General features: G+C 41.6%; 2 protein-coding genes across 2 annotated transcripts in view; both read left to right on the top strand.

Annotated features, from left to right (window-relative positions):
* The window catches only part of mgst1.1 (microsomal glutathione S-transferase 1.1), a 229,974-nt gene that overhangs the window by 30,233 nt on the left and 177,054 nt on the right, over positions 1-22,687 (top strand). The gene's annotated exons all lie outside the window — the stretch shown is intronic.
* Positions 995-21,631, top strand: hmga2 (high mobility group AT-hook 2). The gene is made up of 3 exons (XM_053314199.1): positions 995-1,102; positions 2,330-2,416; positions 21,560-21,631. Exons 1-3 carry the CDS (start codon positions 995-997, stop codon positions 21,629-21,631), a joined length of 267 nt encoding a protein of 88 aa, XP_053170174.1.

Here is a 22,687-nt window from a genome sequence, read left to right as displayed (position 1 = left end):
AAAGTTGGAAACAAACAGGCACAACTGTATAAAAGGGCAGTGATATGAAAAAATCAGCTTCACGTGAAACTTTTTCCTAGAGAGTGAAAATTTCACAGGTGTAAAAACATAAGAATTTTACTATTTTATCCAAATTACACATTGTGTTTACATTGAACTTTGTATCAAGAGGCTAATCCAAAAAACATTTGAAGTTATTTGTGTTACACCTAAAAGCAGTCTGAGTAAATTGTATAATTAGACCTACATTATATTAAGCCGTGCAATATAAAGGCTGAAAAATGACTGCTGTGAAGTTAAAAATTCTTGACCACTAGTAGCAGTGACTACGAGCAATTACTAGTCTCGATCTACCCCGTAATATTTAACAGAGTTGAACTCTGAATGGCTGTTCAGCCGACAGCAGCAGATTTCATTGAAACGTGTGAAAATGTGAATTTAATTCATAAATGCAGTCTGCCATATCTGGCCGGCAGCCAGGATTCTGTCTCCTCTATGTTTTCTCTGGCTCTTGTCCAGACCCACCTCCCCCGCCCGTGTTATCCACCCACGCCACGGGAGAGGTGATTTCTTTCTTTTTTCTTCTTTTTTTTTTTTTAAAACCTCATCCTCATTGAGCAGAGCCTGGTTTTTGGAGTGGGCTGTGGATGCGGTTATTATGCCCACACTTTTGCGACGATCCGTGCCGAGCTGTCACGCCTTGCTCCTGCACGGTCCTGCCCGGTCCCGCGGTGTGTTGTAGCCGAGTTTAAGTGTTCGCTGCTCGGCGTCTCCGGCTCTGCTGCTCCCGGTGTTCATTCTTTTAATGCTAATTGAGCCAAACCGGCCAGCTGCGCACTGGTTACATTTGATCAGTCCCCCTGCCTGTGTGAAAGTTACTAGTGGACCATATACCTGTGAACGTGCTATTCAAGCTATCCTCATCGGCTCCATCTGTTTTTTTTCTTCCTTTTTAAACTATTTCGAGAGCGGAGGAGCTGCAGCACCGGGAACCATGAGCGGACGCGGTGAAGAGGCCGGGGAGGGCTCTGGCTCCCAGGAACCCGCGGGGGCCGCGGAGCCCCAGAAGAGAAGGCCGGGGAGACCAAGGAAGCCCCAGAAAGTCAGTCTGAGTTTGTGCCTTGCTGCTGTTCACTGAGGGCGCTCTGTGGGCAGGCAGACATAGCCGTCTGTAGCTGCTAGTAGGAATCCGTAGCTGCACATTATATGACACAAAGGCTAGAACGTGCGCTTTTGTTGAATATAGACAATTTGGTCTGAGGATCGAGGTAAAACTTTTGCAGTCACTATCATTAAAGGTCCTGAACCAAGTGCTCTAATTCATTACTTTATGAAACTGCACAGGACGCCTCTTCTTCATCTTAAAATGAGCTGGATTTGTTTTTTCCAGTGATTGATCCATGAAGAATGTGTGCGATCTTCTGTTATGCATATGTGGAACTTAAAGTCGTGCAAAGTCCACAAGTTTCTCCTTGTAACGGAGCGCAATTCACTACTGTTTATGGACTACTTCCGTATAGGCTAAATAATGAGGAATGCGCCTTTTTTCTCCAGTCTCCGGTGGATTTCAGTGTGGGGATGAATATCATTCTAAGTTCTTCCGTGAGTTGTGTCGGGGACGCCATGACAAGACTGTTGAACGTGTTTATGTGAATGTGTTTATACTTGTGATTAATTGGTGAGTCACATTCTCACCAAAATTTCACACCATAATCACATTCTCTGACACCACAAGCTGTTATTGTAGGCGGATTCTGGCTGAACTGACGTAGATTTCCATCAGAAATAGTTGTGTATATGTATGTAGAGTTGAACGTGAATGAAATATATATTTCTTGAAACAAATAAAGTTTTACTAGGCTCCTAGGCTGCATTTTAGAAGCTTGTATAACAGAGATAGGCTAGACGAGAATTTCTGGAAAGGGCAGTGTGAAATTAAAAAAATGCAGAATGAGATGATAATAATAATAATTATTATAATTATCATTATAATTATAATGATAATGATAATAATAAATCAATGAGTCTCTTGCATTGTTTTTATGGTGTGTGCCAGCACATGCGCACACAATCGCCACTCCTGCGCATACACACACGCAAACCTTTGTCCCTCATTTGGTCTTGACCCATAAAGCAATGACCAAATGGGAGACCACCAGTAAATGAGCACAGAGTTGAAAGGCACCCAGTCTATTCAGAGAGGGGTGGCACTGTTTGTGTGTGTGTGTGGTAAGAGGGTGGGTATAGTGTGATGATGAGGTGGGGGTGGGGGGTTCAAAGCTTTGTTTCCTGTCCTCAACACCCATGTCATGCCCCCTCTCCCCTTTAGGAGCCCAGTGGAGAGCCTGTCCCCAAGAGACCGAGGGGCCGGCCTAAAGGAAGTAAGAACAAGGGCCCCTCTAAGGCAGCGCAGAGGGTGAGTCTCAGCACCTGAATGACACACTCACATTTGCCAATCTAATTTTGGGTGACATTAATTGACTTACATTACATAAGACATGACTGAAAGAGTGGACATGTATGGGGCCAATAAGAGTTCTAATCATTCTGATAAAGTCTCTGCCCATTGTTCTCATTAAGATTATTTTAAGCACGTTGGCATTTTCATCTTTAATTGGGACTGTCCACATCACACGTGTAAGGGGAAGAAAGAGAAACTGTTCAAAATGATGAGCAAAAATGTCAGTGTTATCACAAGATCGAACATGTTATGCAGTCCAGATCAGCAGGTCTTAGTGCAGATTTTATCACACTTTAACATGGGAGACCCTTGTTGGTTTCCCTTCTGCAGTTCAGAATCAACATTACTTTTTAGAACCATGGACTCATTGGTTAGTGTAACTTGAAGAAATTCCAGTATGTTATTTGAATGAAACCAATAACTTGCAATGCTTTGACTTTTGGTTTGCACTATGATTGAGCTAATTATTTTTTGAACTGGAATGAAAGTAGACCTTTTCTATGTGGATTGTTCACCGATTTTGCACTGATATGACTATGCTAAAGTTCTCAGAGGGCTGCTTTATTAAACAAGTAACCTTATAAAATGTTTAATATTTTACATTATACATTGTCAACCCATTCTAGAACTCAACACCTTGAAAATAAAGAATAAGTAAAAATAAAATAAATAGCTAAATAAACATCAGTACTGTTCAGTAGTCTTATAAAGTAGCTGAAAGTCATTGAAATACTCAAGTGAGGCATAAAAAGTAAAAGTAAAGTACAGTAATTATGTAAATGTACTTAGTTACATTCCACCACTGCTCTCTACTATACCACATATTCTCTACTCTGTTAAGCAAGCTATGAGCTTCATGCTACTGTTTTATTCCCATTCTGAACCGTTATTTCAATTGATTGAACTCCAATCATAAATACTGTTTTCTTGCTTATCAAAAAAATGTCATCTTTAGCAATATTTCATTACTCATGTATAATGTTAGCGGTCACAAACCATTATTCATGGTTCGCTGCTGCCAATTGAAGAGATGAAGAGTGGCAGCGGTGGTGCACAGTATTCTGCTTCACACGTTCAGGGGAAACTTTTGTGGAGCTGGAATGGTGGAAAACTAGATGTTGAAAGTTTAAACTTTGTAAATGCAATAACTGGAATTATTCAGTTGGAGGACATTCCTACCTGTGAGTCCTGAACAAAACTGTGAATAGACTGTATGTTCAACACATTAGCTTACACTTAGCTGACAAGGTATGAAAGTACCTATGTAGTTAGCTAGTTAGTTAATGTGGCTACCGAGTATGATGAGCTCATTGACACTGCCTCTTCCTCAATTGATTGAAGCTGCACCCCAAAGCAATGTGCTTACACACACACACACACACACACACACACACACACACACACACACACAGACACACACAGACACACAGAACCACACTGTTGGAAAAATTAAAGAAAAGTGTATTGCTTTTATCAGTTGCAACCTGTAATGCAGGATATCCTCCACAGGATAGCTCACATCATTTTACAGTGACTCACTGGTTTATCAGGTTCATCTGTGCACTTGTTCGGATTGTTCTGTCCTGCTGTGTAAAGCTTGCAGTTATAGAAATGGAAATGGAATATAATATTCATAAGTATGTTTTTAATTAGAGTGTAATCCCATGAAAATAAGAATCATTATGTTTTGGCTTAGAATAAGCCCTTTATATCTACTTAGGGTGTGGGACCCCTTTCATGGGACCACCATTTTGTACTGCCTTATTTCTACAGTAGCCCAGGACAGACAAACCAAACACTGGCTGTAGAGAGGGCCATTTGTGTTTTTTGTAAATTTTTGCAGCCACCAGGTTTTGCCGTGTGCTTGGATGGGAGGGTGAGGGGAGGTGTATACATTTGATTGCAATTTGCAACCTCACCACTGGATGCCACTAAGTCTTACAGACTGTTGCTATATATATTTGTGGTCATCGTTGTGGATTTCTTAGATCACACTACGTTGACAGGTGTTTGCTCCCCTAGAGCTGCAACACTGGTGTGTCATGCAGTTCAATACAGCAACAACGCTACTGTCTATAGCCTCAAATATAACCACCAATACAAAACAAAAATGTAGTATGGGATTGTATTTGATGCTGTAGGTTGTCATCGTAAATTGGCTCAGAGTATTTCTAATATGAGGAACAGCTGTCATATATGAGTGTATGACCATATAGAGCTTATTTCACCAAACCAAAATGTTGTGGAAAATGTAAAAAAAAAATAGAAAAGCTTGTATGCTTGTGTTTAAACAACATTAAATATTTGGAAAAAACGGTTTATATTCCTCAAAAAAGTATTTCAAAAGTATTGTTTTTTGTTCAGTACTGAAATTGGCACTGCTAATTGAAAAAAAAGGCCTACCATTTACATACAGACTTAATACTACGTCAATGACTGATCAGATTGGATATGATTCTGGAACCATATATATGTCTCTGGATGTTCACAGAGAAGTGTCAAATGGGTAACAGTATATTGCTTATGTACAGGCCACAAAAACATAACTCAAGCCCTTCCAATAATTAGGCTGTACACTGCTAACAAAACACAAACCGCAGAAACAGACACAATAGCATTTGTGCATCCGTTGAAACATGTAACCATAACTCAACAGAACTTTCATACACTTTTCCACAGAATGGAGACAGTGTGCGTGAGAGACAGAGTTGATGAATGAGAAAAGATTAAAGAGGCATAGAAAAAACTGATTAAGAGAAAAGCTTTGGAATTTGACAGTGAAATCCCATCTAACATTTGGGTTGTGATACTGTACATCAGAGTGAGGCTTGGGCAAGTCCCTTTGTCTTCATTCATTAGTTAGCTGAAGCTGTGTTAGGCTTGCGATGACAGCAGCCTTAGTGCTCCCCTGCCACCATGAACCACTGTAAACATTCCCAGCACTTTGAAAAGAGAACCACTCTACTCTCGCCATAATCCAGTCTCATCTCATCTGGCATTGTTATGATAAACACTGAAGATATCAATCTTTCCAGATGAAAGGAGCACACCTTTAGCAAATACTCTTTAAAAGTCTACTTCCCTTCCTAATATCAATCACCTCTACAATCTCTGACAAATATCATGGCAGTTCATAAGAAAAAAAATGTACTGAAAGCCTTGACTGGACTGTTACATACTGTAGTACAAAACAGATAAACTGTTTTTTAAACCATTCTGAAAAAGGCAGAGAAAATTGCAGTTTTAGAGTAGAATTTAATCAGTTCATTTTTTTTTCAAAAAAAGAAAGCAATGTGAAATGGAAAGGTACTATGAAGTGTCATCTGGCCGTGTCTTATGACCATAATATCCTGAATGGCTATAGGCAAAAAGAAGAGCATTCAGGGATGATTCATACAAATTGGAATAATCGCGCACACTTTTATCTCGCTGTCTCCTTGAAGACATTGATCTGTGTTGCACTCAGTTATGCACACAAAAAGTGACAGAAGTACTTGCCTGAAAAATGCTATTGAATATTTCAAAGTCATAGCCCCCACATTAAATCTGACATACAGTGGGGCAAAAATGTATTTAGTCAGCCACCAATTGTGCAAGTTTCCCACTTAAAAAGGTGAGAGGGGCCTGTAATTTTCATCATAGGTACACAACTATGAGAGACAGAGTGGGGGGAAAGAATCCAGGAAATCACATTGTAGGATTTTTAATGAATTAATTGGTAAATTCCTCGGTAAAATAAGTATTTGGTCACCTACAAACAAGCAAGATTTCTGGCTCTCACAGACCTGTAACTTCTTCTTTAAGAGGCTCCTCTGTCCTCCACTCGTTACCTGTATTAATGGCACCTGTTTGAACTCGTTATCAGTATAAAAGACACCTGTCCACAACCTCAAACAGTCACACTCCAAACTCCACTATGGCCAAGACCAAAGAGCTCTCAAAGGACACCAGAAACAAAATTGTAGACCTGCACCAGGCTGGGAAGCCTGAATCTGCAATAGGTAAGCAGCTTGGTGTGAAGAAATCAACTGTAGGAGCAATTATTAGAAAATGGAAGACATACAAGACCTCCCTCGATCTGGGGCTCCACGCAAGATCTCACCCCGTGGGGTCAAAATGATCACAAGAACGGTGAGCAAAAATCCCAGAACCACACGGGGGGACCTAGTGAATGACCTGCAGAGAGCTGGGACCAAAGTAACGCACTACACCGCCAGGGACTCAAATCCTGCAGTGCCAGACGTGTACCCCTGCTTAAGCCAGTACATGTCAAGGCCCGTCTGATGTTTGCTAGAGAGCATTTGGATGATCCAGAAGAGGATTGGGAGAAAGTCATATGGTCAGATGTAACCAATATAGAACTTTTTGGTAAAAACTCAACTTGTCGTGTTTGGAGGAGAAAGAATGCTGAGTTGCATCCAAAGAACACCATACCTACTGTGAAGCATGGGGGGGTCATGCTTTGGGGCTGTTTTTCTGTAAAGGGACCAGGACGACTGATCCGTGTAAAGGAAAGAATGAATGGGGCCATGTATCATGAGATTTTGAGTGAAAACCTCCTTCCATCAGCAAGGGCATTGAAGATGAAACGTGGCTGGGTCTTTCAGCATGACCATGATCCCAAACACACCGCCCAGGCAACGAAGGAGTGGCTTCGTAAGAAGCATTTCAAGGTCCTGGAGTGGCCTAGCCAGTCTCCAGATCTCAACCCCATAGAAAATCTTTGGAGGGAGTTGAAAGTCTGTGTTGCCTAGTGACAGCCCCAAAACATCACTGCTCTAGAGGAGATCTGCATGGAAGAATGGGCCAAAATACCAGCAACAGTGTGTGAAAACCTTGTGAAGACTTACAGAAAACGTTTGACCTCTGTCATTGCCAACAAAGGGCATATAACAAAGTATTGAGATGAACTTTTGTTATTGACCAAATACTTATTTTCCACCATAATTTGCAAATAAATTCTTTAAAAATCAGACAATGTGATTTTCTGGATTTTTTTTTTTCTCATTTTGTCTCTCATAGTTGAGGTATACCTATGATGAAAATTACAGGCCTCATCTTTTTAAGCGGGAGAACTTGCACAATTGGTGGCAGACTAAATACTTTTTTGCCCCACTGTATGTCGGAAATTTGGTAGGCAGATGACTAAAGAAAGGCCTCTTAGAACTATACCCTAAGCCCAACAGAAAGTTAGCCATCTTGACTCTAGTGTGTATTCTTTTCCTCTAAACTGAAGCCATTGACAGGTGCTGTACTTTAACAAACTCCTCCTAGAGATTTAACCCAAGCATGAGGTGACAAAGACCTTTGTAATGCTTTTTACGAAGCTTTTGAGATTTCATAGGATTCTCTTGGTGTGGTGTGCTGGGCAATTTTGTCCAAAATGAGCATTAAATAGGAAGTTGTTGTAACATGACTTCATTAACTTCATGACTTCAACATTATCCAATGTGCCCCTCATTTCTCATGCTTGATAAGAGTCCAGGCCTGAGCACCTCTACATGTCAGAATTCGAGACATAGGGCCTGATTTACTAAGACCCCAAATAGTGGGTAGTAAATTGCGTGCACAGTGCAATAGATTGCACGTTTCGTTTGCGTGCGTTTTGTAGGTGATCTAAAAAGAATAACTGTAAATGAAAACAGGTGCAACAGGTGCAGACAGCAGTATTTAAATGAGGTTTTGTGTCTTAATGGAGGGTTTGGACGAGCAGAAAGCTGCAAGAACAAAATGAAATGTGATCAGGTTCTAGTGGAAGAGGTTAACTAATATATTGAGTTATAACAAAAACTAATATTACCAGAAAAACCCACATATGAAAAATTATTAATACAGGTGGAAAAACTCCGTCCTGTGTGTATTCTGTCATTATGCCAAATAACATATTTGCATTTTCTCCTCCCTGTATTTTACACACTGGGGTTGAAACTCCCCACATTACATATTCATTATGGCAAACGTGCTAAATGGACAGCGCGTATTATCTTGCACAGTTGAAAGACGCAAACCTCAGTACGCTGTGTTAGTAGATCAACTTGCACATTTTTTGCAGGTGATGTCAAGTTTGCACACGTTTTTACACACGCAGACCTTTAGTCAATCAGGCCCATAGTCGTCAGTCTTGTGTGACAAACATCATCCGGTTAACATGAAAATTGGTCAGGGTTGTGTACCTTTCACATTTGAACAGATACCAGTACCAGTACTCAGTGTTCGGTATTGGTATCCAACAGTACTTCATTTCGGTACTTTACTCAAAATTAAGTATCAAAAATCCTAAATTCTTACTGTTAAAATTGTATGCCTATTGTTAAATATTTTAAAACAATATAAAAGGTATGGAAATATGAACATATAAAAGTAAACTATAATTATCAAACACAATTATACACAGTACAATGTGTAGTGAAATGTTAGCGGTACCTGTCCAGAAAAGATACATTTAAGCAATTATTAGAAAGATGTGTGTGTGTGTGTGTGTGTGTGTATATATATATATATATATATATATATATATATATATATACACACACACACACACACATACATGGGTTATTCAGCCTGTATTAACCATATTTAGCACTGTTTCCCACAATATATCTGTATAAATTTAGTGCTATTATAGAGTTACAGTTACAGATAGTGACACCATGACTGAGTTTAGTAGGTGTAATGTTTATGAGATTTCTCATCTGGTGCTTCAGCTGGTGAAATGATCTGTATGGATGTATTGAAATTCGGCACCGTTTGATTTGAAGTAGGTTAATACTTGATAGTACCGACGTAATTTGGTCGGTACCATTAAAAGTACCGAACTCGGTACCCAACCCTACACATGACATACAGTAACATCATGTATTATTAGTAGCCACAGGAAGCGATAGGTCTACCGTAGATAAGTTACACCGGTGTGTAAAACAGTCTTGTAACGGGGTGTGGAGGGGTAGGACCCAACTTAGGAAGGTAATACAGGTACAGAAGATGGCAGCTTACCCACTGAACCACCTTTCACGTATGTTTGGCCCTTGTCAGGCACAAAGCATGAGATGGGACGTTGTCTTCACCTGTGAGTTCTTGGGCCATACATATCGAGCTTATTGATTGCATGTATTCATCCATCTTCATAAATGCCCTAGAAGGTTTTATGCTCTATGAGGACCAGCCAAGCAGATCAGTTCGGATTGTGGGACTAACTTCAACTGGAAGCTGGAAATCCTGCTGACTGAATCCCATGAACCCAGAGTAAGGAAGTACCTCAATGAAGAGGGCATTTCATGGGTCTTCAGTCCGCCTCATGCATCCCACATGGGAGGGGCTTTGGAACAGATGATAGGTGCCTCTAGACACATACTAGATTCCATGCTGCAGCAGACCAGTCCCTCTTGCTTAATGCATGATGTGCTTTCTACCTTGATGGCAGAGGTCACAGGAATCATCAGTTCAAGGCCTCTTACTCCTATCTCAATGGACCCAGAATCACCCTTCTTATTCACACCAGCCATGATACTCACTCAAAAGGTCTGTACTCTCCGTCCTCCTCCAGGTGATTTAAAGGAATCTAACCTCCACAGACAACAATGGTGGCAGGTGCAGCATCTTGCTGGAGCAGGTGGAGGCATGAATACCGGGCAACGCTTCAGAATCGGAGGAAGAAGAATGACCAAACCTGAAGTAGGGTGATGTCATCTTTCTAAAAGATTCTGAAGTCAAGTGCAATGAATGGCCCATAGCCTTGGTGACCAAGGCATCTGCTTGCAGCCACGGAAGAGTCAGAAAAGTAGAGCTTAGGGTCGCAAGGCATAGGACAGTCAAGGCGTTCCTTAGACCTGTGTCGGAAACACTTCTTCTTATGTCAACCAATGACTGATATTTTGAAATTTTGTTTGTGGACATTCCATTTCATCCCTGTTAGTTACATAGTGGTATCTAATTAATACCAGTCGGGGAGTGTCATGGCACACATTCTGTGGCCTTAATTTACACTCTTTAGTGGCACCTTGTGCCAGTTCTTAGTAAAAAACATTTGGTAAATGCAAAGTGTTTTCCTATTGGTTAGTTCAGATCATGTGACTTGTAGGTTAGAAGTCAGCCAGGAAGTGCAGTGTTCATCACGCTCTCCATATGGTTAGCCAGAAAGATCTTCTCCTGTTTCCCTTTTTGTGTGTGCCTTGGAGAGCCTTTGCTTATAAGTTTTGTCTTTTTTTTCATGTTTTGTGCATGTCTGCATATAAACAAGTTGGACTTCATATGTTTAGAGTTAAAAACAAATGTTAAATATGCTAATGTTAAAATACCAAGCAAACCTGAATGTAGGTTATTGTCACAGTATATGCATGGAGATTACGCATTGTGAATTCATTTGCAACAGTTTGTAACCAAAGCATTATACTTTGTATTTATTTCAGTTTTACAAAAAAAGAATGGAAAGAAGAGAAAAAAGGACTCAGTAAAACAGTTCTACTTTACTCCAGCGTTCAACTTTCCTGCATGTTAGCTATCAGTCAGTTTTGTGTGTAGATGTTACACACCTAAGGGACAGAATAGAGATCACAAATACAAGAAACACCAACATAATCCAAAAGGCACACAGCTTGTATGCACAAATAGTGTTGAAGTATAACTTTCATGTTGCGTGGGACAGCATTTTATGAAGGTCATCATGAACGTGAGGAAAAATATAATATATGATATATTTATCTCATCCAATTTCAGTGAAATTAAATCCTTTCATTTTGTCTTCCCTCCACTGGTCTTTTTCCTCTTCAATTGTGTCTCTTCTCTCCTTTATTTGTTATTTGTATTCATCTCCTCTTTGTACCTTTTCAGTGTGCATTTCCTGCAGGCTATAAATATGATGAACTACCACTGTAGTATTATGTATGTTCATATTTATATCTAAACAGTTCATATTTAGTTCACTATTTCATTGATAACAATTAACAAATACTTTTTTACATTTAATATATAATAATAACAATAATATCTTATTGGTACTATGAGTTAGAAGCTCTGTCCCACACTCAATCTAATATCAGGTTGAGTAGGACAATGCTTTAAATAAAGTTGCCTTAAAATCTGTATAACACATTTCAGCAAGACAATTCAATGTGCATTATGTAAAACATAAAGGGCATCAAGACAAAATACAAAATAAACAAATACAAAAAAAGACATTCATAAAAATACATTTAAATACAATTAAAAAGAAATAAAGCTAGTATGAATATACTGTAGTTTAAAAGCAAAACTTTGATTGTTGAATGACGATAGAGAACCTTATTCTGCCGGAGCATTTTATTATTCAACAAGCTTTACATGACGTTGGCTTGGTCAAGCAGTTTGTAAAGTAACCCTTTCGACACCAGTAAAATTGAGCCAATCAAAATCAGAGTTTATTTGTAAATCAGTATTACCAAAAAAGGGAATTGATGTGCACTAGGGGTGGATTGGCCATTGGGAGTACCAGGATTTTTCCTGGTGGGCCAATCAATAATGGGCTGATGACTGCCCATTTTTTATTATTTATTTGTTTATTTATTTTTTGCTGCACCTTGCCATGGTAACTCTCCCAGTCCAGGGTCAGAGACATGCACCAGCCCACAGAGCTCCGCTGCAGCCTGCAGACACAGCAGAGGCCCATTGGCTTGTCTGTTTAAAGAATATCTGGCCCAATGGGCCTATGATAGGCTACAGAGGCCCAGGAGTCCCACCCACGCAAGCTCTCGTGACCGACGCTGCGAGGGCCAGCGTGGCTGGAGCTAGCAGCAGTGATGCTGCTGCTCAGGGCCGGCCCTAGTATTTTGGTGGCCCTAAACTAAATTCTGTTTATGGCCCCAAAACACTTCAGACACAACTGTCAAACCACACACACTGCTCATAACTGAACAAACATGAACACACACACTAGAGATGGAACATGAATTAACAACAACTCTCTGACTTTATTTGAAAACAAAAGTTTATTAAAATGTGTGTAATGGATCTATAGGTAGTGCTGGTACTGGGTGTTGGGGGGTAGCAGAGTATATAGAAGGCTGTTGTTCAGCAGTTATGAGCTCTGGAGCTGCAGTCACATCACACGAGGGAGGAGATGACGCTGAAGTCTCTGACAACGTTCCCTCAGCAGCAGTCAGCTGATGAGGTAGATGATCCTGGTGCAGTAGAAGTTGCTCTAAAATATTTAAATAATGCAAAGAAAAGATTATACATTAGATTATTATTATTATATTATTATATTTAGATATAGGCTGGAAGACATTACAAAGGTACATTGCATGTATCTTCCAGGCCTGTATATTAACCACACAACAAATACAATACATAGATAACAAAAATGTTATCTATGTTATCAGCTAAAAATAATAATATGCAAGAAAAAGACTGTCATGTAATTTAATCAGATTCAATAAACAATAACAAACCTTTATACTGTGATAGTTTTCCATGTCCAGTTTTATCTTCTTTGGCCATTCAGTGCCTTCATGTTCAGAGCAGCTGCTGATAGAAACACACACTCTCCCTTCTGGACAGCAGAGGCTCTCCTCTCTTCTTCATTTGGATTTAAAAGTGATTTATGAAAAATTAAAACACCACAAGTGTTTAAATATCACATTTATATAGTTGTTGAAGTTAATTTAATGAGGCCTGTGAGTCTTAATTATTATCACTGTTTTTATTCAGGCACACATCCGGGGATCTGTCATCCAGCGGCTATTGCTGTTGATTGGGTTCCAGGGGAGGGGGCAAGTCAGGTGATCTGCAGGTTTGGTTCAGACAGCGACTTCAACACCTCAACAGTGTCATCACTATGATCTTTACCAGGGATAAGGCATTGCCTGTTGACATGTTTGGATTTCCGAGATATTTTGATATCCAGGATTCGTTTTCTAATGTAGTGTAATCACACACATGCACACGCACACGCACACAAAATGTGCAATTGTGTTTGCATTGTATGTATTTTACTTGCTTTGTTTTAGTGTCCTGATAGTTGGAGAATCAAAGAGAAATGCTGTGGCTGAGCAAAAAAAACTACACTAGGGAGGGATTTTTCAGTAGCTATGTCAGCACTTTGCTCCGACCATTCTGCTCAAGACACATTGGTTCCAATGCAGCAGATTTCCTTGCGTGATGGACAGAAAAAGATTTGAAAGACAGTAAAAGATTTGGGGCTTTAATGAAAACATAAGCCCACATTGATGATGGAAGTGCTGAGGCAATTAGGAGAACATCTTTGGGAAACTGGGGTTTTTAACATGTGTATACCTATGTGTTTGCATACTGAGGAACTGTAAGACTCTTGAGACCATCCTTCCAACAAAAAAGACAGCATCAGCCACTGGTTCAAATGCCTTGATATAGGTTTTACTGACTAACACCTTTAGTGGTGGTGTAAATTATTACTGATGATGTTAACACAGTACATGCTAAAAATGTTAAGGGATAAAGGTAATAGGGTCAACATATGGTTTCCTTAACCATGGCCATCTTTCCTTCATCTTAACCAATTCATTCTTCTTTGAACCATCAAAACATGACCAAGACATTTTCATGCCTAAACCTGACCAAAATCTTAGCAGCAAGTGGTCATTAATCTTTTTATATGGCTTTTCTATGGTTTTGGAAGGCGACATCCTGCTAAAAGGGCGTCAGGTCAGACAGACTCTTATGGGACACTAGGGGAAACTGTTACATGCAATACTTTTTGATGTTTTTTCTTTAGGACTTGTACTGTACCTTGTGCTGTAAATAACTGGATTAACTTTTCAGCTGCAGCAGTTTCTTCCAAAGCCACAGTGAATAAATAAGAGCACTTTTAATGACTTCTAAGTAGTAGTATTAGAATGACTTGCCTGGTACAGTTTGATATCCATTGCTGTTTGGTTACGCGTAGGGTTGTATCTTATGATAAGAAATTTGTGGAAAGAACTCTCTTCAGATGTCTGGGTATTCAGTGCTGGTGCAGACGTGCTGCAGCTCTCTGCTCAGACATTTAAAACACACTGATAATTAATTGAACAGGGTGTTGTCTTTCAGACCATTAATTCTCCACATTAAAAATGCAGTATCGTAAACAGAGAACTGGTATTACAGCACACAGATTTGCTAGCCAGCAGTGTGATGTGTAATGATAGAGACATGAGACCTGCTGATACACATCAATTGAGAAAACATCATCATTGCTTAGTACACTTTTGCATCCCTGAAATATTTTCCTCCTAACATCCTTACAATGCATGTCCTTTACAACCTGGTAAAAACAACTGTATGGCAGGAGTGCATGCATGGTCACCTCAGAAAGAAAATAGAAAATCAGAGATGTATACATTTCTTGAAACCGTCAGCTGAATATCTTTTTCTATGTAAGTAATCTCTAATATGAGATAGCCACAGCTGCTGCCCTTGTCCTGTGCTTTAATGTAATGTCATATTAGTCAACTACTGTGCATTCTGCCATCACCTTGATTTCTAACAGTTGATAATCCACACTGAAAAATTAGAAAAATGGAGAACAATAGAACTGTGAGACACCACCATGATGGAGCAGGAGTTGGGTTGGATGGATAGAAAGTTCTTGCTGCAAGTCCTCAACTAAATGAAAAATGGGTTGTTTATGAGAGTGTTTTTGGATCTGGTGCCTGTATTAGAAGGACAATAGTATCTTCTAAAATGATCTATATAAATGTTGCCAAAATAAAGTGTTTTCTGATCTGCCGCCTCAATAGTTTGGGTTTTATTAACTAGACAACTAAAACTCATCTGAGCATAAGAAAAGATCGTGGTCATGGTGAAAAGAGATTAACTTTGGATGTTGGTAAAACACAGCATGTAAACAGTGGTTTACATAGTTTTTCTTCTGAAATGTAGAGAAGTAAAAGTACAAGGTCAAGCTCAAATTGTACTTGAGCAAATTGCACCAAAGCATTATGATCCACTTCTGACATTGTGATATTGTGTATTTATGGGGAAGTTTAGGTCCTAATAAAGAACTATGCTGGAACTTTGTTTTCTATTAATATGTAAAAATACAACGTAGTTAGTGGATCTTCATAAGCAGATCTGTGCTCATACTGTGTGTTACTGCAGCGGTGCAATTTTATACAGCACGCTTCAACATGTGCTGTGTGTCAGTTTGGTCTGTAAATACTGAACATCACATCAACTAGTGTCTGAAATACTTCTGATCAACACACTGGGCCCCATCTTGCAGTCAGCGCACAGTGGATGTCGGGCATGGCGCATGTGTCTTTGTTAGTTTCCCCCGGTGTAGTTGTCATTTTCTCTTCCTGCGCCCACGTTGTCTAAATAACAGATGCACTTGCACCCGTCTGTGCGTCTATGAGTGTGTTGGTCTCAAAATGAGGTGTGGTCAGGCACATTGGTGGCGTGTTGCTATTTTGAGGCAGAGGAAAGCGATTGCGCTACTGACCAAAAAAAAACAGTTATCCTGTCTGTACCACAGTGTGAGCCTGGTGTTTTCAAGATACCCACAACTGGAATGCCTTTCCATTAGTGTGGACATGTTCTAAGTGTTTTGTTTCTTTTTTTGCAATTAAAAAAAAAATCTATGATCCTCACAGTGTCCCTGCTGTGTGGCTTGCATTCAGTGTGAAGCTGACAAAGGTGTTGTGGACACATCTAAAGGGTTACAGAAAGCCATACATATACCCTGACACCACCATATCACTGATACCGGCCTTTTGCTGGTCATCGCCTGCAAAATTCAGTGCAGCCCAGTGATTTGACTAAGATTTCACCTCACTCCCTGCTAGCCAGATCCATGGAGCCTGGATACCATTTAATATCCAATCAATTATTGACACTGATCTTGTTCATTGTGGATGACTGTAGGGCTGGATCTGGTGGCTCAGCTGGTTCTGCTGGACAGTTTGCATGGTCGAGTCTCTCCCAATTCCCACAAACAATGATTTTATTATCTCAGTAATTCCCTTCTGTCGAGTCAAACACATAGGGGCATTCTAGTCTTAGTATCTATTTCAATGTCAGGGAATGCGCTGTAAACATAAACTCTTGACACTTTGCTAACTCAGTAAATGTCTATGTTTATGTGGCTCAGGCTCAGGAGGTAGAGCAGCCGTCCACCAGTTGGAAGATTGGCGGTTCTATTCCCGGCTCCTCCAGTCAACATGTCAATGTGTCCTTGGGCAAGACACCTAACCCCAAAATTGCTCCTGTTGCTGTGGCAACGGTGTATGAATGTGTATGAATGATTAGTTTCCCTCTGATGAGCAGGTTGGCACCCTGTGTGATAGCCCTTGCTGTCAGTGTATGAATGTGTTTGAATGGGTGACGTAATGTAAAAAGCGTTTTGAGTGGCTAGAAAAGTACAGTATAAGTACAGTCCATTAGTACAGTCCATTTATGTGGATACATTTGCAAATCCTTTTTTCTCTTTCTTTTGACTGTCCATTCTATCTACAATAAGCAAATGTTACTTTTCATTTAACACATTTTATTGATTTTTGTCAATAAAACACAATTATGAGCAACAAGTTCAAATCTTGGTTGTACAAATGTGTAGCATAAGTAATATAACATAGTAGTATTAGTCAAACCACCCACCCACCCAATCTCCCACCCCACCCTCATCCAACCCACTCATCCCAACCACAACCCCATCCAGTCACACCCTACAGTCTTTCTTAAGAAACAGACATTTCAAAAGCTGTAATACAGTACAGTATGTTACTATACAATGTGCAGTATTAGGTACATATAAACATAAATACATACCAGAACCACAAAAAAGACAAACCAACACATACAAAACAAAACAAAAAGAGGGGGGGTCACCATCTAGTCTGTCTCCTGTAGAGGGATTTGTAGGCTCTCAAAGTATGTCAAGAAAGGACTCCAAGTTCTCTCAAAATTCTGTATAGAGCCCTTCAGTGTGTATCTAATTTTCTCCAGTTTCAGGAAAAACATAATATCTCTTATCCATCTAGTGAATGTGGGTGGTGTTTGTTCATCCACATAAGTAAAATCTGACGTCTAGCAAGTAGAGAAGTGAATGCTATGACAGCATAGGCCCTGCCTTTAAGAGATTTTGTTTCTTCTATAAAGCCAAATATGGCACATACTGGGTTTGGAGGGATGTCTATACCAAACATTCTGGAGTAGGCCTGAAATATGTCTGCCCAGAATGTCCTAAGATGTGGGCAAGACCAGAACATATGTATGTGGTCTGCTGGCAGACCTTTGCAGCGGGGACATGCAGGGTCAGCACTAGGAAAAATCTCAGCCAGTTTAGCCCTGGTCCAGTGTACTTTAAGTTGAATTAGGCTGTGTCTGGCGCATGGAGAGGAGGTGTGTACTAAGTCAAGTGCTGTTTCCCATTGATCCTCTCTCATTGCTTCCCCAAAGTCATCCTCCCAAAGTTGTCTTATTCCTTGCAGTGAAAGGGGAGTGATGTTACAAATATCATTATAGAGAATTGAAATTAAACCTTTCCGGTGTGGAGATAAAGAAAGAAAATTATCTAGTGTATTATCTGTTGGGAGATTTGGGAAGGAGGCAATGTTTCTCTGTACGAAGACCCCGAGGTACTTGAACTCCTCCACTTGAGGCAGAATCTCATCCCCGACCCGAAGAGTGCACTCCACCCTTTTCCGGTTGAGGACCATGGCCTCGGCTTCACACTCGGCTGCGAACCGATCCAGTGAGAGTTGGAGGTCACGGTCTGACGAAGCCAACAGGACCACATCAACTGCAAAAAGCAGTGACCCAATCCTGAGGTCACCAAACCGGACCCCCTCTACACCCTGGCTGCGCCTAGAAATCCTGTCCATAAAAATTATGAACAGGATCGGTGACAAAGGGCAGCCCTGGCGGAGTCCAACTCTCACTGGAAACAAGTCCGACTTATTGCCGGAAATGCGGACCAAGCTCTGACACCGGTCATACAGGGAACGGACGGCCCTTATCAGGGAGTCCGATACCCCGTATTCCCGGAGAACCCCCACAGAATCCCCCGAGGGACACGGTCGAATGCCTTCTCCAAGTCCACAAAACACATGTGGACTGGTTGGGCAAACTCCCATGCACCCTCAAGGATCCTGCAGAGGGTGTAGAGCTGGTCCACTGTTCCACGGCCCGGACGAAAACCACACTGCTCCTCCTGAATCCGAGATTCGACTATCCGACGGACCCTCCTCTCCAGCACCCCCGAATAGACCTTACCAGGGAGGCTGAGGAGTGTGATTCCCCTGTAATTGGAACACACCCTCCGGTCCCCCTTCTTAAAAAGAGGGACCACCACCCCAGTCTGCCAGTCAAGAGGCACTGCCCCCGATGTCCACGCGATGCTGCAGAGTCGTGTCAACCATGACAGCCCCACAGCATCCAGGGCCTTGAGGAACTCGGGGCGGATCTCATCCACCCCCGGGGCCCTGCCACCGAGGAGCATACAGGCACCAAGCCGGGGGGCAATAAGTATTGCTCCAGAGTGGACAAGAGTCCAACCCCTCTCGAGGAGACTGGTTCCAGAGCCCTTGCTGTGCGTCGAGGTGAGGCCGACTATATCTAGCCGGAACTTCTCAACCTCACGCACCAGCTCAGGCTCCTTCCCCACCAGAGAGGTGACGTTCCACGTCCCTAGAGCTAGCTTCTGCAGCCGAGGATCGGACCGCCAAGGTCCCCGCCTTCGGCCGCTGCCCAGCTCACAGCGCACCCGACCCCTTTGGCCCCTCTCACTGGTGGTGGGTCTGTGGGAGAGGGGTCCCATGTCCCTTCTTCGGGCTATGCCCGGCCGGGCCCCATGGGGGAAGGCCCGGCCACCAGGCGCTCGCCTCCGAGCCCCGCCCCCAGACCTGGCTCCAGGGGGGGGCCCCGGTGACCCGCGTCCGGGCAAGGGACACGAAATACCAATAGTCTTATTCATCATCGGGGTTTTCTGAGCTACCTTTTGTCTGGCCCCTCCCCCCGGACCTGTTTGCCATGGGAGACCCTACCAGGGGCATAAAGCCCCCGACAACTGAGCTCCTGGGGTCATTGGGACACTCAAACCCTTCCACCACGGTAAGGTATTAGCTCAGGGAGGTCATGAGCTTTGGGTAGTGACCGAAAGAACAAGATCGCGGGTACAAGCGGCTGAAATGAGCTTCCTCCGTAGGGTGGCTGGGCTCTCCCTTAGAGATAGGGTGAGAAGCTCAGTTATCCGGAGGGAGCTCGGAGTAGACCTGCTGCTCCTCCGCGTTGAGAGGAGCCAGATGAGGTGGTTCGGGCATCTAATCAGGATGCCTCCCGGACGCCTCCCTGGTGAGGTGTTCAGGGCACGTCCCACCGGTAGGAGACCTCGGGGAAGACCCAGGACACGCTGGAGAGACTATGTCTCTCGGCTGGCCTGGGAACGCCTCGGGTTCCCCCGGGAAGAGCTGGACGAAGTGGCTGGGGAGAGGAAAGTCTGGGCTTCCCTCCTTAGGCTGCTGCCCCCGCGACCCGACTCCGGATAAGCGGAAGAAGATGGATGGATGGATAGTTTTAGTTCTTAGCTAAGCTAGACAAGCCTCATTGTTGCTCTCCTTACCTAGAGTTTATTAATTTAGACACAAACACTTGCACCCAGGTTCCAGTTGTACTGTTCAGTTACTAAAAGTTAATAAAGATCAGCCAATCAGAATTGAATGTTTTTCAGATATCAATTCAGTCATTTTTTGACAGAATATGTTCTGCCTTATTGCACTGTATTTTCCTGTACATGACATTTGGCGTTATGTATATTTATGTAAATGTGTTATGTGGCTTTAAAATCAGGTCAAATATTCTGTTGGTTCATGTTTAAAAAAAAAACTCAGCAATTTCCTGTAGTTGGCTGTAGTTTTTAGCACATGTAGCAAGTAGGAGGAAATTGTGCATTTGTTCGGGATTATTTTCAGTTGTGGATTAATACACTTTTGGTGCTCTAGTGACTATTTACCACCATATGGCATAGAATAATTTGAAACATCAGGCATTGGATATACAGACAGTCAGTTCATTGTTGGTTTCGGTATTCTCATGGTATTTGTCAGCAAAAAGAAAACAGGATATCTTGCTCGAAGTGGGCACTGTTCAGTAGGCACAGCAGGCACTGTCTGACATAACTATTTAAAGTTTGTTTCTTCTAAACACATTAAATTAAAAATGTATAAAAAGCATTTCAATCATTTAGATTTGAATTGTGGAGCTAGGCTTAACAAACTGTGTTTCAAAATTTCTGTGTTCAGGATTTCATGGGCGGGTCTGAAAATCACTGCTGTGTTACGTAATGTGGCGGTGATTAGCATAAACCCGACCCCTGCTGCTGTAGAGGTATAAATACATTCAGCACACACTACTACTACTACAGTCTACAGTTAGCCAGTTAGCTGAGTTAGCCGCCAAGCTAGCAGCCGAGTTAGCAGCAGAAAGCTCTCAGACGTAGCGTCCATGTTTCTGGTAGAGGTGGGGACTTTGATTGACAGGTGACACTTGGCAGGGGGTGGGGTTTCAGTGAACTCGGTGGGCACTCCCACAGCGTTTGGCAGGAGAGACAGAGGCTGATTTTTACACAACTGTGAAGCCTCATTTCATATATTTGGCGATTTTTTTTTAATCATTCAAATTTGGCAGGGTGGTTAACAACACACTTTTCTGTGGTATGTCAAACTCAGAACACATATTTATTCTTACTTTACATGGACTTTAAACAAAAAAATGATATCCGGCCAGTTTTTTGCCTGTGTGCCCATTAATCAGCTTTTAAAATGAATGGGACACCATCTTGTAACAATGTATATAAGTTTCTTATTACATCTACAGATGATTTAAACAGATTCAGACATCTTAAACACTGGTTTGGCCACTTAACATCTCAATTGACAGAAACCATCTTTGGGAGGAATTTATTTGACGTGTACTTTGATTTTTTAGATTGACTCATGTCCCACCTGAAAACATTCAGGGTGCAGGATTTATGACCTGTACAGTAGCCAGACACCTGGCGATGAGTGAGATGTTTTTGCTTCAGTTTTGGGGAGCTATCAAGACGTCCATATACTATATACAATTAATGGTCAGGATAAAGACTGAATATATTGTTTCTATTTTCTATGTTCACAGAAAGCTGAGGCAACCGGGGAGAAAAGACCCAGGGGGCGACCAAGGAAATGGGTGAGTCTGTGGTTCTCTTAAAGTCTGACTCTGTGTCTGCTGCTGGCATGTTGGATACCAGAACACACTTTGCACACACAACACTAGAAGGACATAGAGGGGAATACGGTTGATGAAATCTATTTGCATCAGGAGATCGATTTGAAAGCCAGCCAGAGAAAAAAACAACGCTTCAGCAAGTGACTTTATGACTACACACTTTCCCTTTTTTTTGCTTGTATTTGACCTCTTACCAGGCACTTATATATTTTTTAAAATTAAGAACCCATGTAAGGATAAAATTTTACTATTAAAAAGTAAGAATGAGTTTTCCTGAACCAAAATTACAGAGGCTGAAGTGCCCTATGGTTCATTAAACAGGTTAATGTGTGTTAAGATTGACTGTCTAAACATTTTGCGGTCATCTCACGTTATTAACTGTGATCATATGGCTTGAATACATCAAGAATTTCCTATGGGGCTGCTTCTGGTGTGTGCATGTTCAGGGAGATGTTTGAGTTATCAGTCTAAGAAAAATATTTACTCTCCACTTGGACCACAGGAATACTTAAATAATTGCCAACTTGAAAGCCTCAGTGGTTATCAGCCCCAAAGTAACAGGCCTGATTGATAGTGTAGGGTAAAGCAGCCAGCAGTTATAAGTGCCACCAGGAAGGGTGAGGAGAGATACAGGGAACGTGAACTCTCTCCAGCATATATAATAAGGGAGGGAAAAGAAGTGAAAGCTTACAAGAGCAGAATTGGAGAGTTGTACTGTGTGTGTTGTATATTCACTTTCATTTCCTGGAAGAAATGGTGTGTTCCAGGAATCAATTGTTTGCATATTTACTATACCCTCCACTGTTGACACTACCAGTTTACTGGTGTGAGCTTTATGCAGTTGCTTTAAAACCTGTGTGAAGAACATCTACAGCAAGTAAACTAAGTGTTCTGTTCACATGCATGTGCTTTGAATCCGCTGCCTTTTCGGCCTCCTTCAACAACAACATGCCACAGCTACTAGCACAACACTGCAGGCTTTGTGTCAGTCTTACGTCTTCAGTACTAAATGCCACAGTGGCATTTAGTGTTTATGTT

Source organism: Scomber japonicus, chromosome 23 (genome assembly GCF_027409825.1).
Source record: "Scomber japonicus isolate fScoJap1 chromosome 23, fScoJap1.pri, whole genome shotgun sequence".
Classification (NCBI taxonomy): domain Eukaryota; kingdom Metazoa; phylum Chordata; class Actinopteri; order Scombriformes; family Scombridae; genus Scomber; species Scomber japonicus.
The sequence above is the reverse complement of the archived record's forward strand: the minus strand, read 5'-3'. Positions and strand labels throughout refer to the sequence as shown.